General features: G+C 37.8%; 1 protein-coding gene across 17 annotated transcripts in view; it reads left to right on the forward strand.

Annotated features, from left to right (window-relative positions):
• The window catches only part of NRXN1 (neurexin 1), a 1136941-nt gene that overhangs the window by 508283 nt on the left and 608135 nt on the right, over window positions 1-20523 (forward strand). For all 17 annotated transcript variants that reach the window (XM_045885018.2, XM_045885009.2, XM_045885012.2 and 14 more), the window contains 2 exons: window positions 12002-12385; window positions 19092-19295. In XM_045885018.2, the coding sequence (XP_045740974.1) occupies window positions 12002-12385; window positions 19092-19295 (588 nt within the window). The remainder of the gene's footprint in view (window positions 1-12001; window positions 12386-19091; window positions 19296-20523) is intronic.

Here is a 20523-nt window from a genome sequence, read left to right on the forward strand (position 1 = left end):
GTTGGAATCCAAAGGAAAGATTAAGTTAGTATGTTCAGTGATGTGCAGCTAGTAAAGTACTTTTATGTGATTACAATTTCAGATTAGTGAATTGAGACAAACAGTGTAAAAACTAAAGCTCATTCACTACACCAAGTTCTGCCCTTTACTAAACTGAAAGAAAAGAGAGCTCATTTTATGTTGGTCTAGCTCAAGGGAATTTAATGTAATGTTAATAACTGCAGCTGTTAATATTTTATATATAGTATTTTAATTAAGTTCTATATTTGCACACTGCATTGGTTTGTTATAAAGCAGCCTTTTAAAAATTGAATGAATAACTCTACTAGCTTTTAATTTACCTAAAGGATATTTCTGAGTTAGGTTGGTCAAATACTAAGATTTATAGCTCGATTAAAACTAAGAAACAGAGAATTAATTCATTTTATCCATTTTTCACACCAGTTATATTCAGAGGCTCTATGAAAATTAGTCTTAATATAACGTGGGAAAATGATACTTCTATGACAAGAGGTCAGTGTGGGCTGCCTTCTGACTCATGGATGATGAAGGTTGCCTGGGATACTCTTCAGCTGAATATTTAAAAATATTTAATGAGTTATTTTCTCTGGTATTAATGTAGAGGGAGCTTAGGGCTGAGAATTATTCTTTCTGCTATTGACCGTTCTAAAGTTAGTAGGAATAAAGCCATGGCCATTAATTTGATGCCAGTAACTACTGGTTACCTTGGTCAGAGGTAGGGTTAAAACCAGATTTGGTGGACACACTGAATTTTTAATATTCCCTCAACAATTTATAAAAGAAACCTATGAATGAAAGGAAATGTCTTATTTATGTTTATACCTACAGGTCCTGGTACTTTCTTGCACAATAGCAGTTATTTAATAAATATTTGGTACAAGGAAAAATAAAGAATAAAAATATGTGAATGTCTCAGTTCCAACCCACCCCTAATATTCTAAAAATAGTAGTATCATATTTACATTTGAAGAGTAATAGCACTCTTTTTGTTGTAATGCAAGTTTTTAAGGAATTTACCTTACTTCCTGAAAGCAGTTTACACAATATAAGTTAACAGATGCTGCCCTTTTTTATGAAAACAAAGCCATCCTCCAAGCCCAGGTGTCCCCCCCAAAAAATTGCAATGAGGAAGTTACATAATTGTTAGAGACTGTGGTAAGCCTGGTACAAAAATGACCAGCTCTTATGAGAACAGGACTGCTATCTTTGCTTGTTCATGAGATCGCTTTATCATTTAGCAAACCTGTAGGTAGAAGGAAAATTAAGGGAAGGTGTTCACTCCTTTCTGAGGACTGGGATATGCCGCCACACAGTAAGCATGCTAATGACAGGGAAGATAGTCACCTGCACTGCCCATCTTTCTGGCAATTTGCCCTTCAGTACTTTATTCACTAAAAGGTGGATGTATGACCCCCTTGTGTGGTGAGAAATATTGCCATCAGATGAATTTCTAGAACTTCATTGTCAGCACAAGTAATTGTATTGGGTTGTACCTCCCTTCTTCCATTCTCTGACATGGGAAAGAGACATTTTATTTCCACTTTGACTGCTACTGTTGGCCACAGCTGCTGTCTTGGTACAGTGTAGCTTCTTCCATTGCCTGAGTAGTCTGTGACCAGTGACATGGGCCTGGTAGGCTGAGCCATGAATGGCCCTTTCAGATCCTGGGCTAGACTGGCAAAGGAGGAACCATACAAGGTACAGAGTCAGAGTGTGTGATTTGAGTGCTGCACAAGGTGAGTATCTTCCATGGATAGCTTAGCTACTTAACAGAGCAAAACCTCTAAGCTGCTGAGTTAATAAATATGATCGAAGAGGCTCATTACTCTGCAAATTTTGCAGGACTTAGAGCTGAACGCTCCCTTACCAACCCCTCTTCCCTTTCCAGAGTTCCCCTTTCTCTCGCTTTTGCCCCCAAACTTAACACAAAATAACTGTGTCCAGGTATTTAGCTAAAATGAGAATTGTACTAAAATTAGGATGAGGTTAATGACTGTTTTCTTGGAGCATGAGTATTGTGTAAATTTGCGTTAAGCTCTTTGGCTCAGTCAAGGGTATCCTCTCAAGTATTTTTATAGCAAACTTCCAGTAATTTTTTTTTTTTTTTTGCAAACCGTCATTACACATTGAAACCAAAGAGAAAACTCATTATTATTGTCAAATTCTGCTTGTGTACAGCAAGGCACAGCAGATTGTATCAGTGGTTATTCATGGGTAAGCCTACATTTAACAGCTAAGAAACCATTGAGATTGAATTGAAGTCATAGAGTTCCAGTTTAAGAACTAGAAATTATAGTGGGAAAGGCACAAGGCTCTCTCCAGAGCACATAATTAGAGGTTTATAGTAATCACTGTTTGATGTGAACAGCACTTTCTAGCTATCTATTACCAGCACTGATTTCTGTGTATACCATTCATGAATCACCACACTTAAACATTTCTACTTGAACAACCATTAGACGATTTCTCTGTTTAGGTCTTGATTTAAACTTGCTCTTTGACTATAAACATTCCTCCCATGCCTCTACCTACTAGCTCGTTGCCAACACTGAAATAGTTTTAAGTAAATTTATAATATTGTTTTATATGCATGTCTCTAAACCACTACACATCAGTGGTAAAACTGAAGCACTTTATCAATAATTTATTAATTATTTGACTATCCCAATGACTGACTAAACGGAGTCAATTTTGCATAAATTTGTTACATTAAATTTTATTAAACCAATGCTTCTATTTATTTCTTTATTTTGAACATATTTAAAAAGAAAAAAGTCATCTATTTTCTTTCCCCCATAACAGATTTTCAGCTTTTTTTTTTTTTTTTCACTTTGTACATTTTCTTCCAGGCTCTGTTAACATGTATATATATATTTTAAATATAACATATGTACTTACTATATAATAAACATAATTCTTCATTGTAAGTCTGATTATAGTAGACGGGTATAATTGACCAGTTATAGAGATATGAGTACTCAGGTTCTTGTTACCAATTAAATTTCCCATCACAAGTGAATAAACATTTGGATTGTAAGCTGGCATCTCATACTGGCCGAGCTACACAGGAAGCATTCCATATCCTGTGACAGTTAATAGCTTATACAGAATTAATAACTCGGCATTCTTATTTTATTAGGCGGTCTTACGGGCTTGGTAAATCAGTCAAACCTTGAGAGATGGAACCTGCTCTCAGTCTACCAAATCTCCTTTCTGGGCTTACCAGTTTATAGGGCAGACCTTGGACTATGGTGTCAGTTGCATCCTGAGGAAATAGGCCACACCCAGCAGCCGTGACTCTCATTGTGGAGTGCCGAGTAGAAATCTGTATAAATCCTTTTTTTTTTTTTTTAAAGATTTTATTTATTTATTTGACAGAGAGAGACACAGCGAGATAGGGAGCACAAGCAGGGGGAGTGGGAGAGGGAGAAGCAGGCTTCCTGCAGAGCAGGGAGCCCGATGCGGGGTTCGATCCTAGGACCCTGGGACCATGACCTGAGCTGAAGGCAGACGCTTAACGACTGAGCCACCCAGGTGCCCCTGAGCCACTCAGGCACCCCGAAATCTGTATAAATTCTTCAGAATAGTATTTTAATTTTAATATTTTAATTATAAAATATGCCACTTGATTGATGTTTATAACTATCCAACATTGTATATGATAATCTTAAAAATTTGTATGTATACATATTGCTATGAGTGTGTATGTGTGTTTGTATATGTGCATGTGCTTAACACATGGCATGTATGTAACATATAAACATGTGCTATTGGTGAAAATGTTGAGGCATTTCGAAAGGTCCGAAGAGTTTCCCCGTGCCACACACCTCCCTCACCAATTCATTCCCTCCTTCACAGGTAACCATGTATTTCCACGTATTTTCCTTTGTATCAATATAGCTATACATATGTTTACACTTATAAAATAAATGTAGAGCTTTTATTTACATGAACAAGACCATTCTTCACCAATTGTCAGGTAACTTAAAAAACCTACTGAAAGCTTTTCCTCTGCCATTATTTGTAATGGCAATCATGTATCCCTGAGTTTGAACATATCAGAATTTAGTCATTTCTCTATTGATGGACATTTAACTTTTTACTTTTAAAAAATTTCACTGTTTTAAACTAATTTATAAAGAAAATTTTCATGTTAGGTCTTTATGCATGTTGATCAGAATTTTTATAGCATAGATTCTGAGAACTGGAATTGCTGGGTGAAATGCATTTTTAATTTTGAAAGCTAATGATAGGTCATTTTGCTAATAGGCCACTTCAATTTCCACTTGACCATAGAACATGATGTGCTCTTTTCCCCCTCTTCTTTCCCTTTACAAGATATTATCAAACTTTTAAATTTTTCCAAGATTTATTTCTTCATATGCTAGCTTAATTCCTGATATTCCTGACTCATGGGTGGATCCAAGTAAGGAGAAAACACATAGGAATAAGCATAAAACAGAATATTAAAATTTTATTTTTCTTTGTTTTTAAATAAACTTTATTTCAGTCCCTATTATAAATCTAACATGTGACATTGTGTTTTTGAAAGACACAAGGGGCACCTGGGGTGGCTTAGTGGGTTAAACTTCTGCCTTTGGGTCAGGTCATGATCCCGGGATCCTGGGATCAAGCCCCTAATCGGGCTCCCTGCTCAGAAGGGAATCTGCTTCTCCATCTCCCTCTCCTTCTGCCCTTCCCCCCACCCGTACTCACTCTCTTGTCTCTCAAATACATAAATAAAATCTTAAAAAAAAAAAAAAGATGCAAAACTAAAAAGAAAGAAACTATCCACTCATAATCCCAAAATACCATTGTCAATATTATGGTTCCTTTTTTTTACTATTTTGTTGGACTTCTGTATTTTACATTTTGCATCATACTATATAATCAATGTTTCATTCTACTTTTAGCACTTATATTATGTCTTGTTACTGAGTTTAAATTTGTTGATAGAATATGAATTTGGGGGCACCTGGGTGGAAGGATTGGTTAAGTGTCCACCTCTTGGTTTCAGCTCAGGTCCTGATTTCAGGGTCATGAGATTGAGCTCCATGTCTGACTCCACAGTCAGTGTGGAGTCTGCTTGAGATTCTCTCTCCCTCTGCCCCTCTCCCTTCACTCTCTCTCTCTCTCAAATAAATAAAATAAAATCTTTAAAAAAAAAGAATATGAATTTGACAAATTTTTAAGTTTTTGGAATCTGATTCTCTTCTGCAATGAAAAAGTGAAACAGAATTATAAAAAAAATAAAATTTGGGGGCGCCTGGGTGGCTCAGTCATTAAGCATCTGCCTTCGGCTCAGGTCATGACCCCAGGGTCCTGGGATCGAGCCCCGCATTGGGCTCCCTGCTTAGTGGGAAGCCTGCTTCTCCCTCTCCCACTCCCCCTGCTTGTGTTCCCTCTCTCGCTGTGTCTCTCTCTGTCAAATAAATAAATAAAATCTTTAAAAAAAAGAAAAAAAAATTTGTATGTAACTAAAATTTAAGTGGCAATTTCAGAAAACTTTTTTCAAAAAAGAACCTTAGTTTCCCAGATATGGAAACTGTACTGGCAATTTGGAAAGAGATATCAAGAAACAATATGCATTAAATGTTGAGCGTTTCTTGTAGCAATGAACACAAAAAGTTTGTGGTTTCATCCATCATGAACAAGAGTGTTTTAAATGAACCCTGCTTCTTTTCTCCAAGCATCACAGAAAGTCTGGGACACAGTGGAATGAATTTTCAGTAAGAAAAGTTACTTATTAAAAATAGTGGTGATAAAAGTATGTAAATTGATTCAGTAGGAAGAATTTGTAAAATGCTTTAACTTAAAAGGAAATACTCTTGTAGACATCCACAGTGAATCAGAAGGAAAACACTCTGGTCTCTTGAAAAAGCTGTTTACTCTGTTCAGTGTTGACAAAATGTATCCAAAAAAGCTCTTTCTGTTAAGAAGTGAAGGAAGAAGGCAAACTGCATGTCAAAGCATTTGATCATATTTCATTTGGGAATGTTACAGTTTTGCTTGTGTACCCAGTTGATCTGAGCATATCAACAAACATAGTATTAGCTGCTGACAGTGTTTTGTATTGAACACATCCATTTGTAAAAATAGAAGAAATACTATATTCACATTTTCAGTGCTTTTCTCTATTAAAAAAAAATACGGCAAAAGAAAAAAAAAAAGAACCTTAGTGACAACCAGTCAATTCCTTTATCTTTTGTAAGAGCCACATTGAGTCCTAGTGAATCCAGTATTTGGCTCAGCTTGCTAGCTAGTTAGTTGCAAAAGCTAGAGCCTGGAAGTTGGTTTCCCTGACCTGGCAAAAGCATTCTTATTATAGCACACAATTTTCTACCTCCCATTTCCTGGTCACTTAAACTTTTGTAGTAATTAAAACCCAATTACCTTATTTTAAATCTCCCCTCCACTCTATGCTTCTTCTCACTCTGAAAACTACTCTGGAAGCAGAAAGGCCAAGAAAAATTACATATTAAAAAAAAAAAAAAAAAAAAAAAACAGTAGAAACGAACCAGTTATAAATACCAACAAAATGGGAAAGATGATTTCCATTTTTATAAACTAAGAACTGTTTTCAACAGTTTTTCACTTTAATGTATACTTTTACATAAAGCATGGATTCATTAGTTATGCTTCTTGAATATTCTTAAATAATTATTACTTTGTCTATTTGTCACCTTTGTTTTACCCTTTGCATATGCAATGAAAACGACCAGGTTTAAACATAAATATATGTTAGTGTGATTTCTTTTTTTTTTTTTTTTAAGATTTTATTCATTTATTTGACAGACAGAGAGCACAAGCAGGGGGAGCGGCAGAGGGAGGAGCAGACTCACCACTGAGTAGTGAGCCCAATGTGGGGCTCGATCCCAGGACCCTGGGATCATGACCTGAGCTGAAGGCAGATGCTTAATCGACTGAGCCACCCAGGCACCCCTGTTAGTGTGATTTCTATGTTAAGATTACAAAAGTTATATGTACAGAAATATATTGGTTTTTTAGCTGAAATTTTATTTCTTTAAGGGCAAAATAACATAGGAAGGTGTTTTAGATTCTTAAATATTGAAGCATGAAACACTGATCCAAATAGGACCACCATCTACAGATTTTTACAGCTCAAATATAGCAATGTTTACATAAAGTATTTAATTTACCAAAAACTTCAAAGGTAATTATAGTGAAAGAAGGTAAAATGTATGAAATAATCAAGCTATTCCAAAGACAATACATATATAGTTGTAGTTCTTGGAATTAGATAGAGGGATAAACCAATAATATACTTAGATTTTTGTTTTCTCTTAAAAATTATTTACATCTGGTCCTATCTCAACCTTTAGAAAATTCTCATTTTCTACTGATATATACAGCTGTAGCAACTACTCAATTGTCTCTAATTATCAAAAACAACAAGGTTTAAGTATTCATTTCATATTTTCTTGGTAACCACTGCTTTTATAACTCAATTGTAAAGAATAGGCACTTGGGACCTTAATATTGAAATTTCACTGTCCTCATATATATGTGTTAAATTGGTGTAAATGAATTCAGTGATTCTGTGATGAGTCTTTTGCTTGTGTAAAAATGTCCTTTGATTCGTATCAATAATAAAATCATTAAGGAATTTGGGGTTTGAATCCCTTACCAGAAATGTGTACATTTCAGGACATTTGCACATATGTAGGCTAAATATTATATCAATAGAAATATAATATAAACATAAATATAAATATAATATAATATAATATAATGTAAATACGAGCTTGGCTCATATTTAAATACAGTTTTTATTTTGTGAATCTTCAGAATATAAAAATCATTGTTTCCATTCCCACTTAAATTAAGTTCTACTCTTTTCCTTTTTTTGACGGATTTTTTACAAAGATACTCTAAAATGTAAGTGCATCTAGATTGCTAAAGCTTGTAGAGAAGATAGTAGTTGCTTTTCAGTCACAGTTGTCTCATTCTATTATATTTGTTTGCAAAATATTTGTTCTAAAGATTTTTATTGAGAGAGAGAGAGAGAGTGAGAGACAGCATGAGAGGGGGGAGGGCCAGAGGGAGAAGCAGACTCCCCGCTGAGGAGGGAGCCCAATGAGGGACTTGATCCTGGGACCCCGGGATCATGACCTGAGCCGAAGGCAGTTGCTTAACCAACTGAGCCACCCGGGTGCCCTGCAAAATATTTTAGTGAATGATATCTGATATATGCATATGCTCAGCATACCTCCTTACCTTGAATCCAGGGCTAAATTAAAGTTCTAGTTCTTCTTGGATTGTATTGGAGTTGAGGTTAGTATTACATTGCTTTTGCTTTCTCTCTGATCTTGCATTGCTTCTTCCCATGAGAACTCTAAAATTATCTCACAAAGGGACAATGAGGAGCAATGGGAAAAACATCTTATCCTTTATGACAGTAACCTCTCAAGTCTGTGGTTTTTGAACTGTGGGTTACAGCCTGTTAATCAGTCCTGAAATCAATTTGGTGGGGGATGTCCAGCATCTGTATTAATAAAATTGTGTAAGAAAAAGATATCAGAATGCCTCAGAAGTAATAGAGCTAAATATCTTTCTGTTAAACTTTTGTTTCACCATGTGTGTGGGCGGGGGCGGGGGGGGGGGCGTGCATGCGTGTGTGCCCTAGACTGTATAAAAAGTGTGGATTAAATTAGGTTAGGATTAATCAGAAAACTATGGTCTAATCACAGAGTTATAGTGAATATATTACTCTGGCCACAACAAACACATTCATAAAAACATACTGGAGTTTTCTTACAATTTGTTCAAAGTAGGCACCAACACACCATAAATAAAAATTAGGATACCCAGTCACTCCATCCTCACTGTCACACGGTTTATGGGTGACTGTGTGAAATTTCTGGCCCAATGAGGACACCATGACTATGGAAACTTACATAGCGTACTGAGCGAGCAAACTCTGTGGAAGAGAGGAGAGCGCAGGTGTGATCCAGCCACAGAATTCCTCATCTTGGGAACCCTCCAAACACCTCTTAGTGCAGACTTCTAACATAACGTGTACACCAAGTGTTTTGTTTTGTTTTTTTTCCTCCTGAGCTGAATCAGGCTTGTTCCACGAGTAAGAAGGCATATGGGAAAATTACATATTTTTTAAAAAACAAATCCCCACTCTTGTAAAACTTTGTCATTGTTCACTTACTCCGTGTCTCCTAACAGTTGTCCCTCAATATCATATATTCATTTCTAAGAAGTCTTTTTGAACAAATTAGAAAACAGGATGTGGCACTCATCACATTTCTGTCTTAAAAACAGAAATCATTGTGTTCATTCCATACAACTTTTGCTTAGAATACATATATATATATTATATGTATGTATATATATATATATATATATATATATACATACATATAATATATATATCTCCACCGTTCCTTTTGTCATTAATACTCTTTCTCATCATTTTCTAACTTCCATTAACTGCTGCAGAGGACAGGGATCATCTTTTAACTCACTTTTTTTTTTTTTAAAGATTTTATTTATTTATTTGACAGAGAGAGACACAGCGAGAGAGGGAACACAAGCAGGGGGAGTGGGAGAGGGAGAAGCAGGCTCCCCGCTGAGCAGGGAGCCCGATGTGGGACTTGATCCCAGGACCCTGGGACCACAACCTGAGCCAAAGGCAGACGGTTAACCAACTAGGCCACCCAGGCGTCCCCATCTTTTAACTCACTTCTTAAAGCATTTTGGACAGTTAAAAATGCTTGTAATGAAATTCTAGTAGGAAGAGAAAAATGACACCATTCTATCTCAAAATCATATATTTCATTTCCCCCAAATTATATTTTTTCATATTTTTTCTAAGTAGGATTTTATGTACGTATATGTTCCTAAATGAGTTTTCTTCCAGACACTTGCACAAATGTGACCTGTAAAAGTGAATACATTGTCCTTTTGCCTTTTTGCTGCCTCCCTCCAAAATCCCTGTTATGCTCCCCTCTTGGAAGGCCAAAATAGCAATGCCTTTGAGTGTTTCTCCCCTGGGAGCTTTTTGCATTTCTTTCTGTGGAAGTCTAGAGAGACAAATATCCCCTTAATGACTTGGCTGCCTGTGCAGTCTCTGTCACTGGCGTCCATGGCCTTCTCTTACACAAAAACAGATCCCATTACGCTGCCCGTCTTGAGAAGTGCCCCTTCTTGCTGGGGTTTGGAATGCTCCTGGGAACAGTGCAGAGGCCAGTGGCCCTGCATCCTTAGTTAGATGCATGTTTGACATTCATCCCAGGCTGTATTTTCACCTGGGGATGGACTTTAGGTATTCTGTGAAACCACTAAAATGCATCTTCCTACCTATCCTCTATCCCACACTAGACTCTCTTTCTGTCCCTACCTCTGTACCTCATCTTCTGTCTCCTGGCCTCCCTTGTACGTCTGCCCCCCAAGTCCCTGAAGCTCTCTGTCGGCACCTAGCATGGCACCAGACATTTCTAATCCACTTTCTCTCTCAATACCCTACCTATTCTGCTTTATGGTCTAGACCTGAAAAATAAATCTGGGACAATCTCGTAAGGTATAGTGGGGTGTCCTTTTCAGGTACATTATTTTCATTTTTACATATATCCTTCTGGAGATAGAACCTGGGTGGAATTTTGAGTAATCTGGTGGTACATGATCGAAGTTTTAATCAAAAACTGCCTTCTGCCTTTCATTTTTTCTTCATTTAATGGTTCCCACAAATATTTTTCTGTGACTCTCAATTAATCCCATGTGAATGTCTACCTTTTCATCCTTTGCTTAAAACCAGGGTTCCTGTATATTTGTAAACTAATAGAATTATTCTCCTATTACATTTGAAGTGAGCAGGAAAAATTTGCCAATTTAGATGACTAACTAGTTGGTATTAATGGGTTAGCCTGGTGATGGGTATTAAAGAGGGCATGTTCTGCATGGAGCACTGGGTGTTATGCACAAACAATGAATCATGGAACACTTCATCTAGAACTAATGATGTAATGTATAGGGGATTAACATAACAATAAAATTTTTTAAAAAAAATTTAAAAAAGTAAACAGCCAGTTTGACTTGGTTCTTGTGATGAATCATGATACACAACATTTATGCAGTGCTTATTATAAGCCAGATACTTTATTAATATCATTTTATTTAGCACTCAGAGCAACCATGAGAGGTATGTCATATTACTATATCCATATTACGGATGAGTAGACCAAGACCATAGAGCTTATCAATAGATTGATACAGTTAAGAGTGGTAAAGTCAGGGACACCTGGGTGGCTCAGTTGTTAAGCGTCTGCCTTCGGCTCAGGTCATGATCCCAGGGTCCTGGGATTGAGCCCCGCATCGGGCTCCCTGCTCGGCGGGAAGCCTGCTTCTCCCTCTCCCACTCCCCCTGCTTGTGTTCCCTCTCTCGCTGTGTCTCTCTCTGTCAAATAAATCTTAAAAAAAAAAAAAGTGGTAAAGTCAAGTTTTGACATAGATGATCTGTCAAACTACTGTGTTCCATAAAATCAATCAAGTCAGTTGAAGGTGAGAGCATGCAACATTTTTTTTTTTTTTTTTTAGTTTGCAGATGCACACCAGCTTTGAAAATGAGCACTCACCAATCATGAATCTGACTTTATTCCAAAGGGTAGTATATAATGTCAACTTCTCCTTCTTTCTCTTTCTTTCCTGACTGAACTGTTGGAGAGTGATATAGAATGCTGATTTCTCTTTCTTTCCCTCCTTTTTTTTTTAATCTTCCTTTTTTTCTTTTCTTTACTAAACTGTGAAGGCTGACAAACACTCTTGGTTGGCCGCCCACTTTGGTTTTTGCTCCCCTGGGAAGGATAAGTAAGGTACCTGAGGACCCAAAAGAAGAATCAGAGCTGTCTGCCCTCAAGCAGTGTCCCCCTAGGCAGTTGAAAGGGAGAAAGTGTGCTTTTTCGAGCATGTTGCCCTCCGTAAAGACCCGTGTGTTCTCTTGTCTCTGCAACAGGTACCATTTCTGTCAACACCCTGCGCACACCCTACACGGCACCTGGCGAGAGCGAGATTCTGGACCTGGATGATGAGCTGTACCTGGGGGGCTTGCCGGAAAACAAGGCTGGCCTCATTTTCCCCACCGAGGTGTGGACTGCCCTGCTCAACTACGGCTACGTGGGCTGCATTAGAGATTTGTTCATTGACGGCCAGAGCAAAGATATCCGGCAGATGGCTGAAATTCAAAGTACTGCTGGAGTGAAGCCCTCCTGCTCAAGGGAAACAGCAAAACCGTGCCTTAGCAACCCTTGCAAAAACAATGGCATGTGCAGGGATGGGTGGAACAGATATGTCTGTGATTGTTCCGGAACAGGCTACCTTGGCAGGTCCTGCGAGAGAGGTAGGATTCCAAAACCCAAGCAGCTGACTCCCCTGAGACAAAAACGAGTATTAAATGTTGACCTCAGACTTTGAACTCACCATGGGAGCGTAATGCATGCTCTGCTGAGGTAAACGCCTGCAGGCCTAGCAGCCACGCCGGGCATACTACTGATGAGCCCTCCATGATTTTCAGAGGGGCTGATTCTGGGAAGACACAGAGTTTGAAGTATATTGCAAGAAGAAATATTTGAGTCTTCCGTATCTTTTAGAGTCTGGGCCTAAGATGTATGATCAATAGCAACCGCTGTTTCTTTTGCCCAGTTTTTAATTTCAGGACCCTAGAGAGTAAAGAAGGTATGAATTAGAGATATTTATGGCATCCAGTGATAATATCCAGGGCCAGAAAAAGAGCATGTGAGGCAACTTCCCTAACACTGTGGCGTGAGACTTAAGTTAGCCTGTTCACTTCACTTCGGGCCCCTTCCCCAAGTTTGAAATTTAGAAAGTAAGATGACTTTCAGTCATCTGATTTACACCGGCAGTTTCAGAAGTGCACCCTAATTTCAAGGACACTTACCTTTGCCTAGGACCTGAGTGATCACAGAGGATGTATAAGCTCTATTGTATTAAGGCTCGGTGTGTCTGCTGAGCCTCTGAGTAGCTGCCTCCCTTTCTTCTCTAGTAGGAAGCATAGCCACATTTCTTTTTTCTTTTCCTCTCCCATTAGAAGGAGAAGAATAAGGATTAGAGGAAGAATGAAGAGTGAAGACAAACCACTGTTTGTCTGCAGACTAAAGGGGGAACAGCAGAGAAACAAAGTCCTCCCGTCGACTTAGCAGTGTCAGATGAATGCTTTAGTCACTATACCCATTGCCACTCATTTTCAACAATGGAATGAAAACATCAATATGGAAAACTATTGATGAGTTGTTCTGTTGTCCTCTCATCCTTCAAATAACATCGGTGCATTAGACATTTAGCCTGAAAGCACCTGGCATGTATTGTTTAAACCATGTACATTTAGTCTTCTTTCCGCCTTCCATCCTGAAATAGTTTAATTTGTTTAAGCTCACACTGCCTAGAGAACAAAGTGATTTTCTAGAATCCAAAGTTGAGATGTGACTTCGGTTATTTGTCTTAGTAAAGAGGTCCAGCTTATCAGTTCTATTATTAACATTAATCAACATAAAAATAATAATAATTTAATAATCTAATAGTGATCTTAAGTTACCAACCAAAATACTGCCCTGTTCTGCATTATACAGCTGGCTAGGTCAATAGATGGGTAAGTATTTTAATCACCTAGATCCATTCATTCTCCTAGTACCGAATTGCAATTCCTATCAAGGGTCATTAGAGGCTAGCTGTTTCTGTGTAGTTTCACTTGTAAGGTGTATATGCTCTGTGAATTCCCTCTTCTCATTTCCCCCTCTAATTTCAGTTTATTTGTTTCAATAGTTTGGTCTTTAGAAACTGGCAAAAGGGGCCAACAACAACCACCAAAAAGGCAACCAAGTTTGTAAGATATATTACAAGTTAGACATAATGGGAGATTCGCAGACCTGTAGGATTTAAGCTGCTGTTTTCTCTTTAATCACTCAGAGAGCTGCCAGTTAGTCGGATGCCTCCTGCTTATGTGAAGCTAGAAAAGGATGTAACCCAACTGTCACAGATTACAAAAGCCTTCAGTTAAATATGCGTGGTGCACCACCCTGTGGCAAGATCCCATTACTACATATGGCAGAAATAGAAATTGTCAAGCTTCTTGAGCCAGAATGAGGGAAAAGGAATATTTATATTTTGCAATAATTAGAAGGAGGGGTGGCAAGCATATGTAGATTTGCAAATGAGAATTTAATAGCAAGCTTCATCACTGCGATTCGGCGTACATTTTCATCTGACAGGTAGCTAGAAAATTATGCAGATTTCTTTGTCTCCAGGTTCGTTGTGTGTTGAGGAAAAAAATGGTCATTTTTGTGTGATTTTTGTTTCCGGACTACCCAGCGTATTGTTAGAAGTCTTTGTTTTTCAGAATTAATTTTCTTGCTCACATTATGGTATCTCCTGAGAACAGTGGTGATGTGGGATGCTTGTCATGCTCAATACCACAGAATTTGGCTTCTGTCCAGTTCCCAGCTATGCCCTAGTTCAGTCAACATAAGATCTGCCCAACCCTTGGGGTTTCCAATTCAAAAGAAAGAGCTATGACTGTGGTTCTTCTCCAGATACACTCTGATCACATAGGCTGTTAATCACCTAAGAGTTGGTTGACAACTTCTGAAATTAAAAAAAAAATGAAGGTACTAATAGTCTCTGTGTTACTATTACTGAGCAATAATTGATAATTTATAAAGATTATTATTCATAGTAATTAAAAAGTGTGGTCAAGTCCTTGGGTAATGCAGCCTGAGGAATAATATCGCAGTCACATTACTATAGAAAATTTTTTACTCTGCATTAAGTAAGCAAAGGAATTTAGAAGAAAGAAAGAGTATTTGCTGACTTAGGCAACTAGGAAAATAGTATTTTATGTGTATCGATCCCATAAGGAAGAGTAATATAGAAATAATGTGCAATTGAATATAAATTAAATTCAGCATTTTCCCCTCCCACTTTATTTTAAATAAAGCTGAGAATTTGTAGAGACTTACTTGGCCTTGTAGAAATTATTCTTGGTTATGTGTATATGTTGTAGTCAGAGGTCTGCTCTATACTTGTTTGTTAAAACTCTAACAGATGGAGGGACAGATGTCAGAGCAATATAATTTGGCTCCCTGTCTGATTTTCATCGTTGCGCACAATATGTGACTGCCTTTCGGCAAAAGTGAGCACAGGTGTAGACTTTAGACGGCAAGAAGGAATAATACAGAAAAGCAAATTTATCAAACTTAACGACAAGGGGGAAGGAGATGCAGGAGACAAAGCTGAAACTTTTTTCTCCCCCTCTGGGAAGTATTGTATTGGAATTAGCCTTTTAAAGTACTCTTTTGTGTTCTAAGTGGTAAATAATTTTACTAATGTGAAAGGATGCTGCCAAATAGCATAACCTTCAAATGTCAGAGTGTTGTTTACCATTTATTTGGCAACTCTGGACTCCAACCCTGTACATTTTCCATTTCTTGTCTAATTAAACATTAACTCTAATTATGAGGAATCATTTAGGTGTTCATTTGTCATTTATCAACAAGTTATTTTCACATTGAGAATTATTTAAAATGTACTCAAGTTTTATTACTTTACTATGTTATTTCATTCCTGCAGTTTTTTGGAGGATGTTTCAAGCTAATGATTCTGATTATTTTTCTACTTTGTATTGTATTTCATACTATGTTTATGATTCATTGTCAGTCATCTCTGTTTCTGAAAGGATATTCCCCCTCCTTAGTTTTTAATCAAATTAAGCTGCATTTTATAGAAGATTGTAAAATCATTTTAAAAATGTGATTATTGAATAATACACGCTTAGATTTATAGACTAAATAAATAAAAGAAAACTAACAACATTTCAGTTCTTTTATCAATATGATACCAAAGAACTGAGCAATTGATAATGACTTTTAAATGTTTATTCAGGTGTTTGTTGCTCTATAGATATGGACAATGATTAGCTACAGTTTAGGCAAAGAAATAGTAAGGATCAAGTCTCCTTTAAGATTATACAAGAAACACGTTTTTTCTAGAGTTCACCATAGCTTTACAATCATGTTTTAATTATTTTTTTTAATTTATTTATTTATTTGAGAGAGAGAGAGAGAAAGAACATGGGTGCAGGGTGCAGGAGGAGCAGAGGGAGAAGGAGAGAAAGAGAATCTCAAGCAGACTCCCTGCTGATCATGGAGCCTGACACGGGGTTCCATCTCACAACCCTGAGATCATGACCTGAGCCGAAATCAAGAGTCAGGCACTTATTTGACTGAGATACCCAGGTGGCCCTTAATTATTTTTTGAGTAAACTACTACTAGCTTTTCTTTTAGGAAACTTATCTAATAAAAATATGTGGTACAGTGTAGAACCACTATATTTTAAAAGGATCATATTTTATTTTCGCAAAGTCAGGTCAGTGCCTAGCCACAGGACTGGTATTTTGATAAATGGACATGTTTCCTTGTCTGTCTGTGGTACATTGTGTCCTTCAAAGTAGACTTCAGCAAATATTTTGTTTACCTACTTTACCAAAATTGGATTCTACTTAACAATAGGCAGAGTGAATACTTAACTTCTTTAGTGAGCATTTATGTAAGCTTGATACCCAAACTGGAATAAGCTTTTTCATATCTCTTCAGTATCAGATGCAATCATTAATTCAGTTAAGCATGTACTGAGGCTCTTCTACGTGCCTGGCCCTTTTCAGGGCACACAGCTGCTAGTAGAACAATGCATAGGAGAGCCTAACCCCTGCCCTCAAGACACCTACATTCTAAAGGCTGAAGCAGATAACAGTATGCAAACAAATAAGAAATGATAATTGTGAAAAAAAATGAGTAAGCAGATACGGAATGACTGGAAGATGGATCAATGGGGTGCTTGGAGCAGACATCTGAAGTCACATTTGACCGGAGATCGGAATGCCAAAGGAACCAGCCATGTAGAGATTTAGGGTTAAGCCTGTTAAGACAGAGGGGTCCACAAGGGCAAGTACTTGAATGGGAGATGAAATCAGTGTGGCTGGAGTCAACTGAATAAGTAGTGGAGATGCTGAAAGCTGAGGCCATTGAGAAGGGCTGGGGCCAGATCCCAGAGAACCTTATAGGTAGAAAAGGAGTATAGCTTTTATTCTAACTGCAGTGGAAAACTATTGGTGGGAGGTGGGGAGAGAGAATTTAAGCAATGTAGGGATATAATCTGATTTACTTCTTTAAAAGTTTAGCTTGGCTGCTATGTATAGGAAGAAAGAGTAGAAATGGGGAAACGCTGAGGGAGTTATGACAGTGGTCTAGGTGGGAGATTAGAGCAGAGTCAGAGATACTTTAGTGATAAGGGTAAGATGTGATAAATTCAGGAAATGGATTGGAATTAGAGTGTACAAGACTTGTAGACTTGCACGTAGATTGGGCATTGTGGAGAGTTTAAGAGAAAGATCAGAAAAGCTAAGTTCTGAACAATGGGATTATGCCATTTACTAACATAGAGAACATCAGTGAAGGAGCATGCTGAGTTGGTTCATTTGGAGGGTGCCTATAGTATTCAAATTGGAAATGTTAATTGGGCAATGGATGAAGGAGCTCAGGAGAGAAGTCAGGCTGTTAGTAAGTATTCGGGTGATTTGACCAAGATCCCTTAAGTCAAGGGGTAGGTGGAAGAGAAGAGCACCAAGAAGGGAGACCTGGAAGGAACCTTCCATTCTTCATTGTTCCAGATGTGCATTCAGTCCCATGATGACAACAACTAATGATTAAAGTCTGTCAGAAGCAATATTAGACTTTCCTGACTTTTTGAAAGACAAACTTGCAAAACCACAACTCCAGAATATAGTCCTAATAATAAGCAACTGTATCACAGTTGCAATTAGTAAAGCTAATTGTTGTGCCATGTAAGTAGGCAAGATAACGAGAATTTCCTAGTTTCTTTTAATTCCAGGTAGTTTTTCTTTTATTAAATGGTATTCTGAGTTGTTAGAAACAATGAGAAAGCAGAGTTACTCATACTTGTTTTGCATCGTTCCACCACCATATGGTGTTTAACATTAAAGGGTTCTATTTCTTAAAGCAGGCAGTCTGTGATCAACAGTTTCTGCTGTCCTCTTCTTTGTGTGTTTAATACAGTATTAAGCAACTTCTCTCTTAAAGCAGTCCCCTTTGGTTTAGTACCACACACCCACACAAGCTCTGCAGACCCACCCCCATGTTTATCCAATATTACCAAGGTACATAGTTATTGACTTTTTGGTGATAGCTTCACATTTTCAGAACACCAGGGTAGTGCTTATAGGAGTTGATTTCAGTCACTCCTTACCTGTAAATAAAGCTTAAAATGAAGTTTCAGTTTGTGTCTTTGTAAAAATCAATTACCTTGTTAAACAAAGTGACTCAGAAGAAGCATCACCTGTTGATTGGACCTACTATTTTTTCTTCCCTTTTTGAACATCACCTTTGGTAAAATGTTGACCTTATTCCTACATTTAAGTCATTTCTTTTCCTTTTTTTTTTTTTGATCCTATGATGGCAGATATTATGAAAGAAGATAGTGATAGTAACTTCTCTTAGAGTCATGGACTGTTAGGGTAAGCGAAGGCCTGAGAGATCCTCTGCTAGCACCTCCTCATTTTGTTGGTGGAAGATTTGGAGCTAAGGCAGATTTCACAGGGCTAGTCAGTGGCCTAGCCATATAGTAACATACATTAAGTAATTGCTAGTGCTTCGTCCCAGGCTCATGCTATGGCTGCAGACAAAAGAATGTGATCTCTGCCTTTGGGAAGGGAGACACATACATCAACATCGATGAACCAACATGATGAATGCTATATAGAAAGGGCTATGCGATCCAAAAGGGGAGTAGCGCCCTCTCGTACCTGTACTTGAGCAGAGACTTCACGGAAGTCCTCTTCACTGTCACTTCTCTTCTTGGTTTAAAAAAAAAAAAAAAAAATGCTCATTTCTAAGGAAGATGAGTTGGATTTGTAGTATTGTGTTCTATCTGGAAGCCATTAACGGGTCGTGCTTTTCCCTTTCAAAGAATAAAGGTACCAAACTGACCAAGAACTTTTATATTCATTTCCCATCCGTAGAGGCAACGGTTCTGAGCTATGATGGGAGTATGTTTATGAAAATCCAGCTCCCAGTGGTGATGCACACAGAGGCCGAGGACGTGTCCTTACGGTTCCGATCCCAGCGTGCGTATGGCATCCTCATGGCAACCACCTCTAGAGACTCAGCAGACACCCTCCGCCTGGAGCTGGATGCAGGGCGTGTGAAACTGACGGTCAATCTAGGTAACAACTGGCCTTCCCCCATAAAACTAATACTTTTCACTTTTTGTTCAGTTTTGCCTGCAAACATTTACTGAGTAGCCTGTTTTGCCATGGAAAGTTAAAACACTTAATAGTCTCATTTTCATCATTTAAATTAATTTAGGTTTGGGGGGCATCTTTTGATTGTTTCATTTTGTTTAACATAATTTACCATTTTGTGATTTCTACCACTGAGGATTCGTAAAAGGGAAGCCGTATGTATCAATGAGGTCAATTGAAAGTATAAATTGTTAAGCTTGAAGAGGCCTCAAATAATTTCCACTGTTATGTTTACTGATACTCTGATTTGCTATACGTGATACCCTTTCAGATGAATAAAAAGCCATCTGCTTTTACTTTAGATAACATCTGCACAAAATATCAAATTTCTACTCCGTGATGTAGATCAACAGTTGCTTTTACTCTACTCCATGGGCTTCTCCTTTGACCAGTCACCTTTGTGGTACCCCATCTTTTCTGTTTGGAAATACCGTGTGGTGATACCTTGCTACCAAACAGCAATCCACAACCCTTCAATGCCCAAAGACTGCGGCCCGTAGCAAACAGCCATGAGAACACGGAAACACAGACTCTTCTACAGAGAAATAATGCTTTCCTGCTTCATCATAGCGTTAGGGGACAGTCACTACAGTAAAACCTCACAAAGCTGTATGAAATACGGGGGAAGGCTAGGCCGAATTAAGAGTCGGAATTCTAGACTTAAAAAAATACACAGTTTTGTTTTCGATTACATTCCAAAACACAAATTGATAGCTAGGCAGACTTCTTAAGGGAAGGTCTTACCAGGCTGATTTTAATGGGTGGATAAGAATTATCAGTCATTAGGGTGTCGTGTCATGCAAATCGTGCCATCAGTGTACAGGGAAGTCCTGGCATTCGGTTTTCTTCCTGAAGCTGATCTTCTACAACTTGTTTTGTTTACTTTTTCTCAGGCAATCTCTGAGCATATAAAGCATTATAAATATTCTGCCCAAGACGTTTCATTATTATCATTAGCTCCAAGAGGAGTACAAATTAATGAGGTTTTACTGTATTTCCTGGAAATGCTGAACACACACAAAAATAAACTAATGGAGAAAGAACAATAAAATTTGGAACACAGATTGACACGAAGAGTAGCAAAATGTGATGAGGTGAGGCATTTGTGGAAACTCTACCTACATTTTCAAATTGTGCTGGGCAGAATGGT

Source organism: Mirounga angustirostris, unplaced genomic scaffold (genome assembly GCF_029215605.1).
Source record: "Mirounga angustirostris isolate CCGP_5_RB_7025 unplaced genomic scaffold, mMirAng1.0.hap1 SCAF_10, whole genome shotgun sequence".
Lineage (NCBI taxonomy): Eukaryota > Metazoa > Chordata > Mammalia > Carnivora > Phocidae > Mirounga > Mirounga angustirostris.